Consider the following 20424-nt stretch of genomic DNA (forward strand, 5'->3'; position numbering starts at 1 on the left):
CCTTTCTATAGTTCCATGCGACACATAGCACTGGACACACCACAATCATCACATCAAGTCGTGTTCCCTTCTCTATGTTTTATTTAACGGTGAGGTTCATTCCCTTTTGTACAGCCCTTAACGAGAAACCTCTGATGAAAGAAATCCAACCTGTGCCTTGTCAGAACGTCTGAAAACGCCAGGGATACTTGCATAAATACATCAAGATGAATCTCTGCCGTTGAAGCATTTTTTTTTTTAATTTCCAGATTCAAGTTGCCCGCTTTTGACAAGATAAATGTAATTTGGATTTCGGCCAAAATTCCATTCAGTAGGTATGATTTTCAGTTAGTGGCCAAACCTCCATCCAGCATGCATGTACAGCGCATGCAGCCAGTTTGTCCATGTTTGACTTAAACCCTTCCTCTTATGCGCTGTAAAATAATTTTCCACCTCATTTGTCCTGTCAGGAGACGAAGAAAGCTCGATTTGACTTGAATCATGTTTACAGGTTCAACCATCTTCAAAAATGCCATAGCACACTATTGGTATCCGTGTAGCGATTTTCTCCCTAAGCTCTTTAGAAATGAACAGCACCGTCTCAGCGGCCTTTGAGGCACAATGTCCACATGGTTTAGCTTTGCACGGTCGTTACATTAACATAATGTAATATACCCCTCATGGGTGTGGATTGTTGGGGGGGGAATACATAGGTCGGCGAAAGCAACGCCACTGAGCCCCTCTGAAGTGAAATGAACACCCATGATGTTCCCGTCAGATTGCGGTACGTTGATGAGGACTCTAAGTGGGAGCTCTACTCAAAACCCTTCAAATGTTAAAAACAAAAGATGATTAAAATTGGAGGTACGACACAGTGGGCTGAACAACCGTAATCTGGCCAAGAACCAAAAAAGTTACGTTTCTGGTTACCTGAAGTAACTTTGGAAATCAAACACCCTGTAACTTTTCTTTATTTGAAATATTAATAAAAGAAAAACTTTCGGAGCTGATCCCAAGCCAAATTTGTGTAAAAAAAAAACACACCTTTTTTGGGGGGGGGAGCTGTAGAGGTGACACAGAACCATGCCTGCATTAAAATTCTACGTCAACTAAACAAGATCCCTTCGATTGTGTCCTACAATAGTTATGGATATGAATATAACACCTTTTCAAAAGTCCAATTACCTTTAAAACAGAACATAAATTTTTGAACCCTAAAATCGGACACACAGAAGTAGGACTAAAATGTCTACTTACTTTACGTTATGAATATACTGATTTGTCGGTAAGTGTCCATTACAAAATTTAAAAAAAAAGAGCCCCAGAAACAAGACTTTTTATTCCAGTGCCTCACCAAAGGGGCTGGCTCAGCACAGATTCTTTGGTAAATAACTCCTTGCTACCAGACTTGACCACACCTGCCTAGCGAGGGGGGGGGGGAAATCATTACTCGAAACATAAGGAGAAACTGATAGAAACTCAGAATTCCCAAACAGTAAACAACACTTTTGGTCTGCCTGGCCATGGGTGAGGCTTGTGTACGTATTTAAGTTACTGACGACAGAATGGTTAAAACTTGATTTACGCTGAACGAAGAGCATTTTTGTTTCTACATTTATATACACTTGAAACATTACAACAAAACAGAAACCTATGTACAGCTGTTAAAAAATAGTTCCTTTTTACATCCTATAAACAGTTTGTCTTTTCCTTCTTCGTTATGTTCTGGGCTTTATCTTCGAAGGGAACAAGAAGCTTGAAATCTGGAGAACTAGGCTGAGATATGTTGAGGGCAGCATACGTGCATGCGCCTGTTTACACAAAACATCCATGAAAGGCAAATACATGCAATCCACTGATCAACATGCCCATTTGAAGCAAGATATGGGACGGAGAGAACCCCCCCTTTGTGTTGGTCATGGTTTGATCGGAATCTCAGGAATTCTTTACAGACTTCTAGGGGGGTATGTGTTAGGTAACAATAGTCTAGAGTGTGTATAGGGATTGGACGGGTAAGGGGGGGTACCCCTCCGTCCCATATCTTGCCTGGTATAAACATGTCCCTGCTTGTTAGTTCAAAGGCCCCTCCTCAAACTGCTGGGTACCAGGCAGGTGTTCGCCTGTGGAAAACAAAGGGTGAAGTTCTACACAGCACACGCCCAGAACTCTGCGCACAAGACTCCCTTTCTCACTGGCTAGTTGCTTGGAACATCTCAAAGTTTAAGTACCTCAAAGCACCAACAAGTTTTTTTTTAACGCAATTATCCATTTGCTAAAAAGAGGAATTCTGTTCCAACACTTCTCTAAAAAATGCCACTCTCTTGTAACCTGTTACAGGCAATCCACCAGAACTTCAGGTTGTTTTTTTTCCATTAACCATCAACAGTTATCGCCAGAACTGAGACAGCAAACCTTACTTCCTTTCGGAGGGGAAAATGGAAATTTCATTAACAACTTGAACATAGCCCCGGCTGCAAAAAATTTTCATGAAATTTTTGGTGAATTGTTTTACTGGTCAAAAACAGCAAAAATTCAAGGACAGTTTCTGTTTCATCTTTCACTCGTAATACATTATCCAATCCAACACCACCTTCCTAGAACAAAGCTCACATGTCTATCGATTTTGAAAAACAGATTGCGATTGGCTGGAGTGGTGGATGTAAGACACAACCATCCAATCAGGGCACTGCGTACTGTGATGCATGGGCCAAGGCGCTCATCTCAGCTCATCTCCGATTGGTTCGACTTCTAGTCTGCCTCATAGTCTCTTCCTTTTCACGTTTGTTCACGTCAAACCACGGAAGCTCAAATTCACTGAGAACAGAAGATAACCAGTAGGAAACAATAAACAGTGCAGTGTGCTTAAGGATCTACATTTGCTTCAGGGAAGTCAAAATCACGGTTTAGGTGTCAAAACTTCACTTTTTTTTGCACCGTTTCCAAAAGTGACATTCCTGCAGATGCAGCAGATGATATGTTTTGTGACCTAGTGCGGCTTAAATTATGTTATGCTGGACACAAGCCTATTGAGAACCGGTTACTACACGCAATATATACACACATCACGTTTCAAACGGTATCCTTTGCTCAGCAAATCTCTTTCTCCCACTTGGCAAGTTTCTGTAATAGCTCCGAGCAGTCAATTTTCATGGAACTCATTTTCATCAGAATGTGCACGATCACATGCCCGCAATTTCGCTAAGATTAGAGTGTAATTTACAGAAATTTCCAAGACATTTGTCGCTGAGTGCTTACCCGTCTTTAGCGACCGGCACTTGCACCCCAAATGCCACAAGTGGAATGGTATCGGAGACTTGAAGTTGACATGCTGTGGGGGGGGGACCATCAAAAACTGTGAGAAACTTGACGAGAATTCATGTGAATGATAAAAGGGTGGTGCGGGCTCCAACCACCACAAAACTAAACCTGGCAAATTTGAAGTTGAGAATGGCGTACAGTTGAACCTCTTTAATAAGCAGTCCCTTGGACGTATTACCTTGTCACAACAGGAACCTTCTATTATCAGGAGTAAACACAATGAAGAACAAAGGATTGGGACCTAGAAATATCCTTGCTATAAGCAGAAGGTTCATCAACAGTGCTCTTGTTTATTAACAAGATTTAGACTTTATATCCAGGGAGTGTGGTCTCTTCAGAAAACGGACAAGAATTGACAGTCAGCCTGGGTTCTTCAAATGCGACAACTCAAATTTATCCTTTACAGTTTCCTACTTATTCTAACGACACAGAGTGCAATGGAAACCAAGGCCTGGTATATATTGGGTACCTTGGACAAACTTGTAGAAGGGAGAAAGATAACCTGGAGGAATGATCATTCGGGACGCTTTTGGAAGGAGGGACAGTGGCTTGTCTCTTAATGATCTCCACTGGAAGACAGCGGATTAACTGCGGTCAAAAAACCTTGTTTCTTGAGGATCAGTCACGATGATGGCGACTCACACTCAACCTCGTTAAAAACTTGGCAGAACTGGCCAAAAAACAAAAATGACCTACCGTCAGAGGGCTCTGGGTAGAAGGTCTTGAGCACGTCGTCCCAGTTTCCGTACTCGCGCCGCAGCATCTTCTGCTCCAGCCGCTCGTGCTCCCTCAGCTCCCGGACGCGCTGGATGTCCCAACGCTTACGCTTCTGCTCCGCCACCTCGTACTTCTGGTGGCGACGCTCGAAGGTGGTTTCTTCCAAGTCCTGGGGAGGGGGGGCGAGATTGAGAGGATGACAGTTTTTACAATTCAGAACAGTGTAGAAGCGGAATGAGGATGCGCTCCGATTTGGGAATGATACAAAATTGAATAAGATGTCATTTAAGAATTACTCGGAGGTTTCGTGAGGTTTACTTCAAGTAAAGCCTCAAGTTAACGCTTGGTTTGCTTTTGCATTCTTCCCTCACTAAATGATGCCAACATGACCACTACACAGTGACTTCAATGTCTCAATTAGCTTTTTACTGATAAAAAACACCTCGTACCCGAAGTTTAAGCTTATCAAACAGAACGTACCTCAACAATTTCCGCACAATTGGAGCTACTTAGAATGTTGATCCTCCAAGACGGAACTGAATATGGAAATGGAAAAAGACACCGTTGACAATGTTTGAAAGGTGCTAGTATTTAGATCCACGCGCCAAATGAAATCTGCGTGTGTCAGGAACTTTATTGATCATGGCAAAGTTTTAAATAACCTTACATGATCCTCCAAGATACTGGGCCGGGTTCTATCAGTATCTGTGTATCGTAGGTTGGGGTTTGCCTGGTAATCCAAGATTGAAATACATGTATACCCTAAGTACCGGGCAAGAATTGATAAGTGATTGCCAAATGGTCTCCGATTGACTTGGGCCCTATGAATGACCACACACCTTGAACTTCTGTCTGCCCTTCTGGGAGGGCGGGGTCTGGATCCATCACCCTCAAGTCGCTCAGGCACGGGTAGATCACCTCTGTCTTCAAGTACTGCTCCCCCTTGACTCCGCCCCTCTCTGGCTCCCCTCCATTCCTCTTGTCCTCCTTGGCCTTTGACCCCTGACTGTCCTTCCTCAAGGTCCGTTCCTCCCGCTTCGGTGGGCGCTCCTCTTTTGTCCGGGAGGCGGACGACAGCAGCCGCGGGTCCCTCGCCCGGACACGCTCTTTGGCTTGGAGCTTGATCTGCCTGCGCCGGGCGCTGGTGGGCGTACCAGCTGGCGACAGGGTGGGGGACTTGGAGGGCGTGGCATCCCTCTCTGTTTGCTGTCGTTTGATGGGGGTGGTGGGCTCAGTGCTACTTTTTCTGTGTCAGGGAAATATTAAAATCATGCAGATTCTCAGGATCCCTAAGTAAAAAGTTTCTTATTTTTTAAAACAGTTACATAAATTAATAACAATGCCGAAAATTTCCAAAACTTTTCTAAGGCACAACTCAATAAACCCAAGTTACTTTTACTCCCCAACTGTCAAAGATGAGATATTTATAGAAACATTTATGGCGTACCTTCTCCAAGATTTTTAAGTTTACTTAAAAAAAACTTTTTTGACGGATTCCCTACTCTGTTTTACTCAGGCTTTCCTAGCCGGATCTGGCTCATTTGTCAAAGAAAGAGCACCCATCTCAGATTGAGTCGGTGAACCATGACAATGGAAAAATACTTTCTCTTGCTGCTGCTTGGATCCGGGTTTTCTGTGATATGGCTTTCCTCACAATGTAATTCCGAGGATAAATGAAATTTTTTTCTGAAATCCAAAAATGCGACAATACTTTGCTACATAGGTACTTGTAACAGTTAAAGAAATGAACTTAAGTCCAACATTTATTTACACTTGGTAAGAAAAAGTAATCCCCTAAAACTCGAAATGTACTTAACCCCTTCGCGCCGGGACGCGGATAGAGCCGCCATAAAAATTGAGATCCTCAGCCTGCTTTTCAGCTATTATTCTCGACCCACGCTCGAGCAAACACGGTGAAAGAAGGCACACCCTGGCTCTTGTATATATGGTAATTGGTCTTTGTGCGTAGCCCAGAAATGAAAAGACCGAATTTGCATCATAATCACCAGCTTCACAATAGTCCCCACTTTGAAAAGAGGCAACAGTAATGTGGAAGCGTGAGTAGAGCCGCATGCTACCGAACAATCAGCCTTTTCACCGTGTAATTCAAAGCATGTGAGCACGCAGGGCCACAAACCGAGAATCTGAGGTTTGGCAGGTGGCCTTCGTGGCCAAGCGAGGCTGGAATTCTTGGAGTCGGCTTTCGGGAAGAAATTCCCGTCGTCAAGGGGTTAAAAAAAAACAAAATACAAAGAACCTGCTGAATGAAATTTAAACTGAATTTCAGACTGCGTTGGTCTTTCATTTTGTCAAAATCTGTAGAATTATCGGCCAATACACACCGAAGACAAAAATATAACAAAGCCTGCACAATCAAGGGACTAGTATCACGTTACCTCTTATTAGTACATGATGAGTCACTTGAGACTGGTGCCGGTATGTGTATATGGTTGGGCAGTGGTTCTCGGTGCTTCTGTGCCAAGACCGTTCGTCTCTGAATTCTCTCGAGGCGAGCCTTCAACTTAAAAAATAAATAAATAAGTGACTTTCATCAAAGGAAAATTGCACCTGCAAAAAGTCCACAGGCACAAAAAAAATGAAAAAATTAAAAAAAATGTTACCATACTCTCATTCCAAGCAAGGAAATTCTGTAACACTAGACACATACACTAAACACACTTTACGATGATAAACAAATCGTTTTTCTGTTCAGGCCAATAACATAAGTGATTTCCACGAACAACAGAGGGCGCCATAAAAATTCATGTCAACTTGACAAACTTCAACAACAGAGGGCGCTGTTAAGAACAATTATGCACAAAATGCTGGCGCTTCCACAGAGCTAAAATGTAAACAGGAAGTACAGCAAACGGTCAAAAAGGGAATATTTGAAATCAGATTCGAGATAAATAATCCTTTGAAATAAACATGCACTAACACTTGCTAAAAGTGCAGGTCACATTGGTGTCAGGTTTGTGGGCCTTGATAACACGTCAACATAATACTGAGACAAGTCAATTGATCAACTCTTGACAAAAATTCAGTTCGACCAATAAGCATGGAGTTAGAGAGATGTTACAGCTCAAAAACTGTGACTGTAGTAACACAACTTTCCCATTCAAATATCACAAAAAATACAGTGATGATTCTGCATTTTATCCTAGCATAACATACTGACTAGGAGACCTTGTACTTTTATCATGTTAATCACAATGCTAATAAAATGTTTTTGGCTCTGCCTTACAGTTTTGCAAATAAATTAAAGTCACCAAGCCTCCGGCCTCCCGGTCATGAAATGATTCAATCCGTTCGAAAATTGCATGAAAGAATTAAAAGCAACTATGTTAACCTTATATTAAGAAGTTAAAGATTACAAAAGCACATTTACAAAGTTTAAATTTTAAACAAACAGCTGAGAAACATGAGGACCACCACACAAAATAGTTTACATAGGCCCCCTAACACAGAGTTATAAAGCACAACATAAGAATCAACAAATTCAAGATTCGAGTTTAAAAACCTTTCAACAGCCATGAGATTGTAAGGGGATAAATAAATTTATCTATTCTGACCCCAAAACAGGATTTATCGCTCCTTGAACGTAACTAACTCATTCCTGATAAAATACCCAACTGACACCGTCATGGCCGTGTGGAGGTCAATGCAAGATGAACAGGACAGACCGAAGTGAGCGCCATGGCTCGGTGTGACTTGCGTTGTCCAACAACAGCCAACCTACCGTGTCGTTCTGCGCCCGGACCTTCTGCAGTTCCTTCTCTCGCCTCTGCAATTCTTGCTGTTGCTGCTCGATGACGTCCAGGTGAAGCATGGACAGCGCCTTCAGGTGCTGCACCTCGTGGGTCTCCAGGACCTTCCCCTCGTCCAACAACATCAGGGGCTCCTCATCCGTCTCCTCGACACCACCGCCCGGCCCGGAGTTCTTTGTGCCATCGCCCAACGCTGCCGCGAGCGACGGGGCCCTGGGGTTGGAGTCTCCCGTGGTCGTCGTATGCGTACCCGTCGTCAGCATCGCCATGTTGTTGATGACGCCGGGTGCGGACGACAACTCCTCGTTCTGCCCGATCCGGGCCAGGGCTTTCCGTGACAAGGCACCCTTGCTGACGATCTTGTTGCGCTGGAGTCCCACTATGTCAGATTTCATGTTCCCTGGAGCCATAGGGTTCAACAGAAACGGAAATATCCCACGCAGTATGGACAAGATCGACATTGAAAATCCTCCATTGTACGTGTGCCCCCCAAAAAACGGTTACACAGCACGCTACGTAGACCCACTGTACGTACGCACGTATTACATGCACGCGAATACAATACAACATGCCATGTGATAAAACATAGACGCGTCTTCAGCGCCGGTGAACCACACGGCGGGTCCTATAAATTCACTGGTACTCTGTGCATTACTCCAATGAAATATTGAAGATACCAACGAGACCTTTCCCTTTAAAAACGACGAAATTTGGAAATCCAAATGGAATGAAAACGCATTTTTAGGACACTTTTCTTGTATACACACTTTGAGAGAGAGAATGTAGGTTGGGTGTCATGAATGAAATTTAACAAAAAGCTTAAAATCTACTGAATCGATTGCATAATTTTGTACTTTTATTTAAAGTAGTTAAAATCTCATGTCATTGTAACGGGTCTCCGTGGCGCAATCGGTTAGCGCGTTCGGCTGTTAACCGAAAGGTTGGTGGTTCAAGCCCACCCGGGGACGGATAATACATTTTTGCTTTTCAAATTCCCATTTTCCGTCAAAATTGGCATTCCAACATAATATGAAAGTTATTTATGAACATTTCATTTCTGTCTTGTTTCTTTAAAAGCACCGTATTTCCGTCTAGTGTGTACATTGTACTGTTGATTTTTTACATTAAATTAGGATTTGGGATACAATTCATACGATAGTGTAGCAACTCCCCCCCCCCAAAGTTGAACTTGGTTGCTGACGCAAAACTGGAAGGCAACATCATTCACTCCTAAGGATTTAGGAACTCTACCTTAAAGTTAACTGGAAATTAGTCTTTGATACGGAATGCGGTCCCCCAACGCCACAGTAAATTCTGTCCAGTCTCAAAATAAATATATATATATATACATATATATATTTCACTCTGCCTTTTCCCCGTGTCTTTTGTTTACTCAGCTTTATTTGATTCGCCTGTCAGACGCTGTTTCTCTTCATGGCTTGATTGCTGAAGACTGATTTTGAAACCAGTTATTCACCGAACGCCTTATTAGCATCGCCCTTTCGCTATCGCTTGCGTTTCCGTAGCGGTCAGAATTTCACTTTTCGATATTCGCCACATATCTCAGACGTGTATCCACAGAGGTATTGTACAAATATTGACTGCTTCGAGTGATTCAGGGAGCATTCTATTTTCCAGAGGCAAAGCCGAGGGAAAAGAGAGTGCTCCATGGATCACTGAGGGAGGCAAGTTTTACTGTGCAGCGAGATAAAGCAGTCAATATTTGTTTTAGAACACCTCCCCACAGTTCTGCAAAATTTAAGCTAAAAATCAACAATGAAACACTAAACTGGAATTTACATTCATCAAATTTAATTCAAGAATTCCAAGCAGAACAGCAACGTTTGAATACATTCATTAACTAGTGTTGTTCGGTATGAGCCGAAATACACGCCTATGCTTTTGTTGCTACAGGTATAGTTCTTTTTCAGAATGAGGCTGCATGGTATAGTCTTTTTGAAGCGGTGGTATAAAAATAAAACGAGCAAGTCGGTCACATGACACACTTTCGGCCGAACAAGATACAGAATCTGCGAGTGAGGCGTTATAAAAACGCATAGACCGCCAGTCTTGCGCGTATAACCGTTAGCCATGATCGATTTTGAAAAGTATCCGGTTCGTAAGTGAAATGAAGTGACGTCACACTTACGAACCGGATGGGCAAACAGTTGGCGAAACGATCGATGGTAGCGTGTTCAGTGCGCAATACGCGTAACGCGCTTGCCTAGCCTGCAGTTGTTTACATGCGGGAAAGGCGAATAAAAACTTTTTCGCAGCTAAGCCCGAGGAGTGATCTTCTGGCCATAATCTTGAATTTCCAGTGAAAAAAAATGGAGGCCAACCTCCTCCCAAGAGTCGACAGGTGGCGCTCTGATTTTGCACTGTTTTCTATGGGCGCGTATTTGGTGTAGTGCAACCCATGCGTTTTTACGGTACAGTCCACTTGTCCATTTAACAAGCCCAATAACATGCATACCAACATCCCTTAGATTTCCGAAACACAAACTAAATTATTGTCCGGTCCCTAATCTTTCAATTTCTTTTTAATTTTTTGTGGGTTAACCAATTACATTTTAAAATTATTCCCACAAAACAAAATCACACCCCGAAAAGTGATTTCTCCGAGGCCTGATTGCAGCCATTTTTCAAGTGGCAACCCTCAACTTTATCGAGTACTCAGGACCATTTTTCAACCGTATTTTTGAGCAATTTTCTCTCATATGAAAGCTAAAGGACCCAGGGAGTTGATTCTGGCAACGATTTACACAATCTCACCATTTTGGGGACCAAAAAACCTCCTTTTTCAAAAGATACAGCGGGGGCACTTTAAATGCTTAAGCCTCATGCATCAAGTAAATAATACTAATGTACCCAACTACATCAGTTCAATGTTGACAAAAAATAATAAAATTCATTACCACTTAACAAGGCAGTGTAGTGAGTTTCATCTCTCTTCTGTACGCACGAAACTTGCAACCAAAACAGTTAAGCATGAGGGTCCGGGCCAAGCTGTGGAACTCATTAGGTTTGTTAAAAGATTTACCCAACTTATCGCTATTCAAACAGAAACATAAGAAGTGTTTACTGAATAATTACAAGGGAAATGACTGAGCCTTACAGGCTACAGATTACAGGTTTTATTATTTTATTTGTCTATGAATTCGTGTACACATATTCATTATACATATATATTTTTATATATATATTTTCTTTGTTAATTGTTAGATGTAGATGATTTATATGTAACGTTTTTGTCTTGCATGTCCAGTTATGCCTGTACAGGCGCCCCTACTCGACAAGCTGTGCTTCTTAGTGGCCTCTCCACCTTTGTGTGTGAAATTCTGAAAGTGAAGTGAATGAAAATGCTAATGAGCTGGCCAGAAATTCTCACTTGAAGTAGTAGCTACTGCACCCTTATGTCATCAAGCTCTGACCACACTACCGCTTGAGCGCCCTCTTTTGGCAACGTTGACAGTAAAAAAGCCTGGTAACACAAACTGTCATCAATAGCGAAAAACTGTTTAAACCGGGTCGAAAACCAGACTCATAAATTTTTATTTATCTCAAATACATATAGTTGAATGCATAGGTTTCTAGAATCTACGCAGTCTTTGTTTTTATACTAATCTCAAGTGTCAATTTGAAAGGGAAGAACTTATTTGGTTGATAAATCCAACCTGAGCTGGTGGCGGTTCGTTTGGAGACCGGAACTGTACGTTCCTACAGAAATTTCCGGTGCACATTTTCCTGCAGACTGGTTTCCGAGCGAACACTAGACGTTACCCCAGCAGAAGTGAGGCTAAAAACCAGACCAGCAGTTGTGGGCATTGCCCATTCGGATTTTTGCTGCTCCGGGGATATGTAAACACGGCTGTCAAATATCGCGTAAATGTGTGATAATTTTCCCTTGATTTCCATAGTCAGTCCATAAGCAACACCGCGTTGACAGTCTCTCTGAGTTATCCACCTGGGGCCGGGCCCTGAAAGCTAAAGATGGCGACTACGGTGTCCAACATCCCCAAGTCGAAGAAGAAAAAACACATAAAGCATGTTCCGCAGAAAGTGAAGTTGTTTCGTGCCAGCGAACCACTGTTGAGTGTTTTAATGTGGGGCATCAACAGTACGGTATGTAGGCTAGTCATGGATGACACAATTGCTCTTAAACTTAATGTTGACGATGGTTGAGGAAAGTTATTTTGCAATCCCAGTTCACTTTTGTCATTTCTCAAGATCATTGTAAATACTTTTTTTCAGTATGTGTGTTGTTTCACCAGTCTGCCAGTCTTGACTTTCTGCATATTATTTACTAGGCCAGGCTAGCCCCACTAGTGTGACACGGACTCTCACTCCTGATCCATCTTTAGCCACACATCCGTGTGCGCAATTTCGTGTCGGCATACTGAACATTTTCGGCGCACCCACTTATCATCGTGGGCGCAATTTCTTTTGCACACAAACATGATCCTTGACCTTTCCGTTTTCTAAAAACCATTTATTGAATGATTTCACTCACATTCTTAAGGTATTTTTCAGTCCTTTTGCCTTTAGCCATTCAATCTAACGGGCTCGCTCTCCCGATCGCCATCTTTAGAATAAGGTTGTTGAACAATACGTCACTTGACCCTTATCGTCTCGACGGCTGTGTCACTTTAGATGTCAGTTTAGATGTCAAGACATCTAAACTGCTGCCAAAGTTTTGGAAGAGCCCATTGGTACATGTAGTATCTTATCGCTCAGTCTGTGTATTACATATATGAAAACCCAAGTGAAAACAGATCCGACATGTCACTCTGTACACAATCAGCGAAAAGACGAGATTTGCTACATGAAGATACACATACAGTTTAAGCAGTTAATTTTATTCATCGGTAGAAAGAAACATCGCGGTAACAAAGTACAACATGTAGTATCTCAGTGTTGATTATTTTGTGTGCCAAATTACACCACGAGAATAAATAAAAAGTTGGCAAGTAATCTACGTCGCCACAGTAGAGCAAATTAAGTTTGTTGTAATACACACATACAGTGCACTAGACTACAACAGCACACTCCGCGTGGTGAGTTGGCCCCAGCCGGCCCCAAGCACAGCGCTGCCTGCGTAATGGACTCTTCTCTGCATAAAAGTCGCGTGGCCAGTGGAGCATTTCGCTGCACTATTCTTCTCATTATTGCAAGTTTCCGCATAATTTTCGGAACCTTTCGCACCGCTTTCGCAAAATTTCACACTGTTTTCGCACACTGTTTTTTTCAATGTTCCATGCCGTGTTCACAAAAAATTTGCACCGTTTTTGCACAATTTTTGCACTGTTTTCGCACGTCGTTTGCCCCTTTTGCATCCGATTCGCTGCAAATTCGCAGGGGGGAAAAGTTGTGGTCAAAATGCAAAATGTGAATGCAAATTCCTTTCACATTTTTTCCCATTCCTTTTCGCAGCGTTGACTTTCAAATGCAATGTACTGTACTTGGACTCTACTATCACCCAACATCAAAATGTTAAAAAAGGCGATTTGTAGAGTCCAAGTTACTCAGGCTAATACTAAATAAGGCCACCCCGCACAATCAGCCTCATAGCCAAGTACAGGTCAGTGTCCCTTTCTTCTAAAGGGATTTTTCACCCTGTACCCACATAACAAGTCATTCCCTCAATAAGGCCTAATATCTCATTAATACGCATACTTAATGGTTATTGGACCATGTCACCAGGTTTGGGGTCAAAATCCAGACGTTTTACTTATGATCCTCCATCTCTTTACTAACGACCTATACATCTGAGCTGCATACTGTGGTCCATGTCTGTTGACACAAAGACTGGTTCCCGTCCTGTCCCAGTCCTCCTTACATGTATAATAGGGACTGCAACCAGTCCAATAACTCAACCTCATTCCCACGGATATGATTTTGCCGCACCATGTAAGTCCCCAGTGAAGGAATGCGCACACAGACCACGGAGTCATCGCGCGTCGTTGGAGTGATCGCCATCGCTATCATAAACGTTCAGAGGAATGGGACGGGACAGGAACCAGTCTTTGTGTCAACGGACACTGGATTTTGCCAAAGATACCTAGTTACAGTACATGGTCCAATAACCATTGAGCATGCGTGTTAATGAGATCATTATTTAGTGTAGACGGCTTTTTGGTGGAAGATTTGATCCACAAAAGTGCAGTTTGGGGCAGTCAATCACGTCAATGGACACATTCCAAGAAAAGTGGACTCTTAACAACTTGTACGTAAAGTGATTTGTCTGATCTTGCAAATGTAAAAAGGGGAACATGGTCATGTTCAAAATGTTGGTTATATTGGTGAGTTCTGCTCAGTTCCTGAAGCTATCGAATTTATATTTGTTTGTGATGTTTGTGAAGTAGAAATACATGTAATATGGTCAGGTTCTGGTACATCATACATGTAGTTCTCAGCAGTTTTGGGAAGGAGTTCCATATCTGGCCACCTCTGTCTGTAGACAGCATACACAAAGTCTATGGACCATATGGCCATCCAATTGGAACTAGGCCGTGGGGCATAGTCACATGGCTGGTTGAGCATCGATAGACAACGTAATTTTTCAGGGCGGAGGGAGCCATTCCCATGAAAAGAACCTCGGGGGATGCCATTGACCACTTACGGTAGACTGCATGAGTGGCATCCAACAGCAAAATAGGAGTGACGATGGGATTTAGCCAGAGAGTTCAACTAGGGCTGTTTGAGTATGGCCGCGTTATGCATTCTCATCAATTGTAAAAAGGAAAAACAATTGACAGCGATTGAACTATAGTTTACGCCTGAACTTTCCCCAAAACTGTCAGGTGGAAGGATGACATTTTTTTTTCTTCCCCCCGCGACAGAGTAACGAGTTGAGCCACGTCAACATCCCCGTCATGCTGCTGCCGGATGACTTCAAGGCCTACAGCAAGATGAAAGTGGACAATCACATGTACAACAAGTGAGTCAAAGTTCTCCGCGTGAAAACGGGGGTGTTCCCACTTTGGGGGCGGGGCTTGGGATACAGAATGTCCATTCCGTTAATGAGGGCATTTTGACGACAGGGGTGGGACCAGAGCAGGGCAGGGTACAGTACGTGACTACCAGTACATTTCCGTAATTTGAGATGGTAACAGTCTATATTTAGTGTGCCCCTCCTTTATTTCTGATTGCTTAGACTGGCTTTTTTTTTACCCATGCTGCATTGCAGACAAAATGTCAAACAAGACCTGCCTTTGCAAAAAAATTCATTCGAATGGGTATATAGCACTACACTGATGTTATGCACCACTGTAAAAGCATGTTAAGTAACCATTCAATGATACAATGTACATGTAATGCAAGCCCAGTGACAGAAATACCAGTCAAATTCCAGTTGGTCTTTAAACTTTTGCACATGACTGTAGAACATCATTTTAATATTGCTGTAAGCAGGTTTTCAGCTGTAAGCAGGTTTTCAGCTGTAAGCAGGTTTTCAGCTGTCCTCATGAAGTCATTCCCCTTCCTCCCGCGGCCTGGAAAAGTCATGGAAATTTGTTTTCGGTTTTCAGGCCTGAAAAAATCATGGACTTTTGTAAAAAATGACTAACGTCGTGGAAAAGTTATGGAATTTAATTGTCCTTTAGGTGCAGGAACCCTACATTATATGTATCTACTTCCAAATCGGTCGGTGGTTCCTTTCCCCCCAAAAAAGTCCTGTTCTATTTTGGGAAGACAAAGTTTTTTTTTGTAATAAAAGAGCTGCATGCGTGCAAACTCACATGATAATATTTTGATCATGTTTGTTCAAGCACATGTTGTTCCCTGTATAAATCACGCAAATGAAGTACATCGCACTACGTACATATGTACATGTACGCATAAATGTACATGTATACATGTACATGTGTACATGTACACATGTGTACACTGTACATGTAGTTTTCATACATAAATGCACTTGTACATGTACAGAATGTTCTTTATGCTGTGCAATGCTGTCCACAGGCGCGTGGGTGCGTGAAGGGTAAAGATTGGCCAAACTGTCCCGGCTGCAAGATTTTCTCAACAGTTGTAGCCGAATTCACTCACATGGCACCACCACACAGGTTTTTTTTTTTTTTAAATTCCACTCGTTGTCAGAGCGCAAAGTCTGCCCCGGGGCCGTTGGTCTCAGCCGGGGCCCGGCAGTTACCTCGGTCCACTGCCCAACTACGATTTGCTTCAAATTGGATGTAGCCCCGATCAGATTGTCTGTGCTTACATTGCAAATATACTCGCTCGTCAACAGGGGAGGCCCCAAGATGATAAAGTGAAAAAAAAAAAAGTGAGAGGAAGCAGTGCGATCGCTGTGGCCGTATGTTTATTCATAAAAAGCAAGACCTTATTTACATGCGCGGCTTGTCTAAGCTGCGATATCCAAAGATAGACAAGTTAGTGTACATGTATTCAGTCAGATTGTGAGGGCCGCACACCTGCTGAACTAGAAAATTCCCAGATCAAATTGAAATGGAAATAAACATACTGAATCATAGCAAAATAGTTTTGAAAGGATGAAGATATTTTCCATCAAGGAGCTGGTAGATTGCCAAGGATAAAAGTTTTGTATCAGAATACTGCTATGCAAGCAAACAAAGGAAGTGTGAGTAGTGTTCATGTGCAGTGCCCAGCGACAGATCAGTCAAGAGTGAGTGTACGTGCGTTTCTCATTGACGTGCTTAATCGTGGGCTGACATACAATGTACATGTATATGAACTGTACATGTTTGGCCTTGAACTTCATATGACTGTAACAACAAAGCCACAAGTTGGATTGATTGAAAAGTCGTTTGCACTGGTAATTAGTGTCTCTACATACGTGTGTGCAGAGCCTTTACGAAAATTGGGCACAGAACATTCAAGTCTGGGGGGGTATCTACATTAACACTCCCCCGCATGCCCCGTGACATAGGCCGAAAAATCCCCAGCTTTTAGGGTGAACGTCCTTGTGGAATTGAATGTGATCCCAGTGTTTTCGTCCCATCATTGCTGTAGGATTTGGTTTCTTCAGGATTGAGTGAAATTCAGGAATTGCATGTAGATGAATGTACCGGTAGACTGATTGGATTTATGGGAGAGGAGACTCAATCAGAAATGGCATTTTGAAAACTTACCAGTGCCTTGCATGCAGTTTTAGTCGGAGTTGTAATGACTTGACTTGAGTTCAACTCGAGTCACAGTTTTTGGCTACTCGACTTGAGTCCGGACAGGCATGGCGGGTAAGTGACTCGATTTGAGTCACTTCCGAGCAAATGACTCGACTCGAGTCCCTCATCAGATTGAAGACCTGACTACAGTGGAAGTTAACAAGATTTGAGTCCAAAACACAAAACATCTTTGAAAAAACAAAAGACACACGTTTACATGTATTTGCAGTGCCGGTTTATAATGTTCATGTCATGTGTTATGACCATCAAGAGTAAAGATGCGATGTGAAATCCAGAGGTAAATTTTAAAAATGTTGAAAATGATTTTCTCCCTTGTTTTTATTTCTAATTTTGTTCTCAGTATTGATGACTCGAATTGACTTGAGCTAAATCTTTGACTTGACTCCACTCCTCGTTTTTGCCTAATGACTCAACTCGACTTGAGTCACTCAAAAAACTTGTCACACAGGGGGGTAAGAATTCAGCCCTTTTTGTGTTTAGATGTTGACCCTGAATTTCAACTTTTTTGTACGCCAGGTCTGCACAGAAGTATAGAAACCTTTTACATTTCACCTTTTTGCTAGCTGTTTTCAGCTGTAATTTTGAGTGGCCACTCACACCCCTGGTTACAGCTCTGGACTGAGTCAACTCCATGTCTCCCATAAAATTACCATAAATGCAAATCATGCACATGCTGAACTAACACAAGCACCGTCCACGCATAATACCAATGTACATAACACAACACATGAAGATGTTCTGAATAAAGAACGAAATATTGAATCTAACATGGCTTTCATTAGTCTTTATGGAGTCTGCATAATATTGAGTTACATGATTTATGTTCAAGTGTTTGGGTAGTGCGGCATTAAATGCATTTGGCACAGTAAACGCTGGTACATCCTGAATAAATTATCTCGGGATCTCATCCGTGGCTGAATTTTTTATTTCTCCAGCGAATACCGCTATCTAAATGTAGTTTAGCACTCACATGTAAGGACGTGTGGCACAGGACCCCGGCGTTGGTGTTCCCTTACATCCCCCACCCCTGGGGAAAGCCCCGGTAGAGACAATTTTTAAGATTGAAGTTTAATGGAAAGGATGTCCAGGTAAACCCATGTGGTGTTCGGGGAGAACAAGTAAAAGTTGAAAAAAAAAAACCAAAACAAATATGTGCTGCCAGTATTGTTTTTTGATTCAGGCCTGCATTGTACATACATGTACAATTACAAAGTGGCATGTTGCATGTTGCACTGCACATTACATACACCGTATAGGTAGGTATGCACATACATGTACATGTATGCCCTTTTTACATGGTAGGTTTCTTTTCTGGATTTAGAATGTTGGCCTTTTTTTCTTGACGGTGCATGCTGCTCTTTCTCTGGGCACAGTCGCTGGGGAAAAGGGGGAAGTTTCACCGCACCTTCACACACAATCGACTGATTGGCCTGCCTGCGTTATGTACAGAATTTAACGTGATTATTTGTGAAACAGCACAGGAGAGTTTTCCGTGCATACGTGTACATTTGCTGAACACGAGCACTACCAGCAACTGTGCTCGGATCGTACATTAGCCTGATGAACTTGAAATTAAAAGGGGCTCTCTGAAATTGTCAAACAGTGCGACTTTGTGTACGTTGCAACGTGGGACAACAGATGTCTTGATTGGCAAAGGCTTCATATACATGTACACGTACGTGGGCACACTTCATAGACAAGCACTCGTACATGTTTGTAATAACATGGTACATGTACCAGAACACATGTACATGTACATAAACTCACAAACTGTACAGTGTAGTACATGGACATGTAAAATGTACAGTATGTGTGGCAACACATGCAGTGAAATTGTACATACATGTGTACATGTACATGTTGCCTGAGCACATCTACATGTACAACTGTACACGTGTTGCATACCAGTGTTGTAACTTGTATTCGAGTCCATCGCAAGACCTTTCACAAGTCCCTTCACAAGTCCAGTCACAAGTCCCTTCACAAGGCTAGTTCATACCTGTAAGTAACAGGATGCACAGTGACAAAGGAATGCTTTTGTCACAGCTCATTTGAGTAGCTTGTGAATTGGCTGACTGAATGACTTGTGGTGGACTCGCATTGACTTGCAGGGACTGGTGATGGGCTCGAATACATGTATAACACTGATGCATACAATGTACATGTGTCATGCGTGCACATGTACATGAACTGACCATGTTTAAGAGTTCACAAATTGCATGCAGACTGCAGAGTACATGATGTACATGCATCCATTTGTTTTCTGTGAAATGAACACGCAAATCTAAGTACAGTTTGTCAACTGTCAACAACGATATTATACATACATGTACATGAACATGTAGGCCTACAGTTCACTGTAAAGTTCTAGTCCACCAATTAATCAACAGTTTTGGCATTGATTCAGTAGGGCTGTGCCGAATTATTATTTTCTTCGAGTTTGAATATTCGAATGCAAAATTCATGAAAAAGGGAGAATTTTCTTTTTAAATGAGAGAAATCTCACTATGGAGGCTTGTTTCAAGCAGATTCCAGACACTTGAAGGCAGCTGATATGCCCAACTGTCCATCATACATGTACATGTAGAATCCATCCTAGAATATGGAAATCGCTTTTTAAAGTAAAAAATGAATGTACCAAGATTGTGTTCTTTGTAATAATGATGTAGTGATGCAAATTTTGTTGAAATAAATATGAAACCTTCATAAGAGTATTTCAACTTGAAATAAAAGTGAGAAGCTGTTATACATGTAGTTATATGTAAAATTGTGCGCATTATTGTGACTGATTTTGTATATATGGTTTGTTTATCAACGATCTCCAGGCCGGTACGAACAAATATTCTTTTATTTGATCGAATTGAAAGTCAAATTTTCGACTAGTCAGTTATTCCAATTGCCTCAGCCCTACATATACATTGAATGCGAAAGCAACAATGTCTTAATTGAGTCCAATGACGGTCAATTTACCACTCATGCATGTCATGAATTCACAAGGCCGGCAACCTCCGGGCAGGACAGAGGGGCAACACGTGCATTGATCAAGGTTCCTATCAAACACGCTCCCCTCCCCCCCCAAAAAAAAACACCAAGTCAAGAGGTTGCTCTTGATTTTTCCAGATCAGCATATCGGACCGGGAAAATTAAGGGGGTCGCGATTGCTACAAGTACGTGCGTGCAGGCACGTGCTTGGCTGCTCAAGTTTTTCTCTTGTCCAATTTGCACTGTTGACAGGTTTGTTTGCAGTCTGTACTATGAGAGCGTGAACTCACTTGCTGTCGGATCATGAAAACAAGTTGGAGAATAATGTGAAATGGCTTTATAAAGATTGTGGACACTTAAATATAGTGACTGTACGGTACATGTACATACTGGTAATGGCCCTTGACTACAAGCCCTGAAAGTGTAAAGTGATTGTGTTTCGTGCATGTGAAATCAGTTATAAAACAACATTTGCTCTTACATGTCAGTACATGTAT

General features: G+C 42.2%; 2 protein-coding genes and 1 non-coding gene across 4 annotated transcripts in view; 2 read left to right on the forward strand and 1 right to left on the reverse strand.

Moving 5' to 3' along the window:
- Positions 1-58: 58 nt before the first annotated feature.
- LOC110982565 (male-specific lethal 1 homolog) lies at positions 59-8383 on the reverse strand. 2 transcript variants are annotated; one of them, XM_022241059.2, is made up of 7 exons: positions 7754-8383; positions 6411-6529; positions 4854-5260; positions 4495-4550; positions 3994-4183; positions 3235-3307; positions 59-2793 (listed from the first exon to the last, which is right to left on the reverse strand). In XM_022241059.2, exons 1-7 carry the CDS (start codon positions 8240-8242, stop codon positions 2706-2708), a joined length of 1422 nt encoding a protein of 473 aa, XP_022096751.2. In that variant the 5' UTR covers positions 8243-8383; the 3' UTR covers positions 59-2705. The 2 variants fall into 2 exon arrangements, with proteins under 2 accessions (XP_022096751.2, XP_022096748.2); XM_022241056.2 differs by having other exon boundaries at positions 6411-6535; positions 7754-8378.
- Positions 8384-8675: 292 nt separating this feature from the next.
- On the forward strand, positions 8676-8749 carry Trnan-guu (transfer RNA asparagine (anticodon GUU)). The gene has a single exon. It is a non-coding gene; the product is annotated as a tRNA-Asn (tRNA).
- Positions 8750-11533: 2784 nt separating this feature from the next.
- The window catches only part of LOC110982582 (phosphatidylinositol 5-phosphate 4-kinase type-2 alpha-like), a 40089-nt gene continuing 31198 nt past the window's right edge, over positions 11534-20424 (forward strand). Inside the window, exons 1-2 of the mRNA XM_022241095.2 lie at positions 11534-11906; positions 14624-14721. Of these exons, the coding sequence (XP_022096787.1) occupies positions 11775-11906; positions 14624-14721 (230 nt within the window). The 5' untranslated portion in view covers positions 11534-11774. The remainder of the gene's footprint in view (positions 11907-14623; positions 14722-20424) is intronic.

The sequence above is a fragment of the Acanthaster planci genome, linkage group LG17 (genome assembly GCF_054643075.1).
Source record: "Acanthaster planci isolate LZ-2023a linkage group LG17, COTS_SCS, whole genome shotgun sequence".
Classification (NCBI taxonomy): domain Eukaryota; kingdom Metazoa; phylum Echinodermata; class Asteroidea; order Valvatida; family Acanthasteridae; genus Acanthaster; species Acanthaster planci.

Coding starts and splice junctions, on each gene's coding strand:
- LOC110982565 (XM_022241056.2), bottom strand. CDS start 8,242: ATGTCGATCTTGTCCATACTGCGTGGGATATTTCCGTTTCTGTTGAAC. Junction 5,261..6,410: donor TCATCATGTACTAATAAGAG/GTAACGTGATAC, acceptor TCCCTGACACAG/AAAAAGTAGCACTGAGCCCA. Junction 3,308..3,993: donor CTACCCAGAGCCCTCTGACG/GTAGGTCATTTT, acceptor CCCCCCCCACAG/CATGTCAACTTCAAGTCTCC.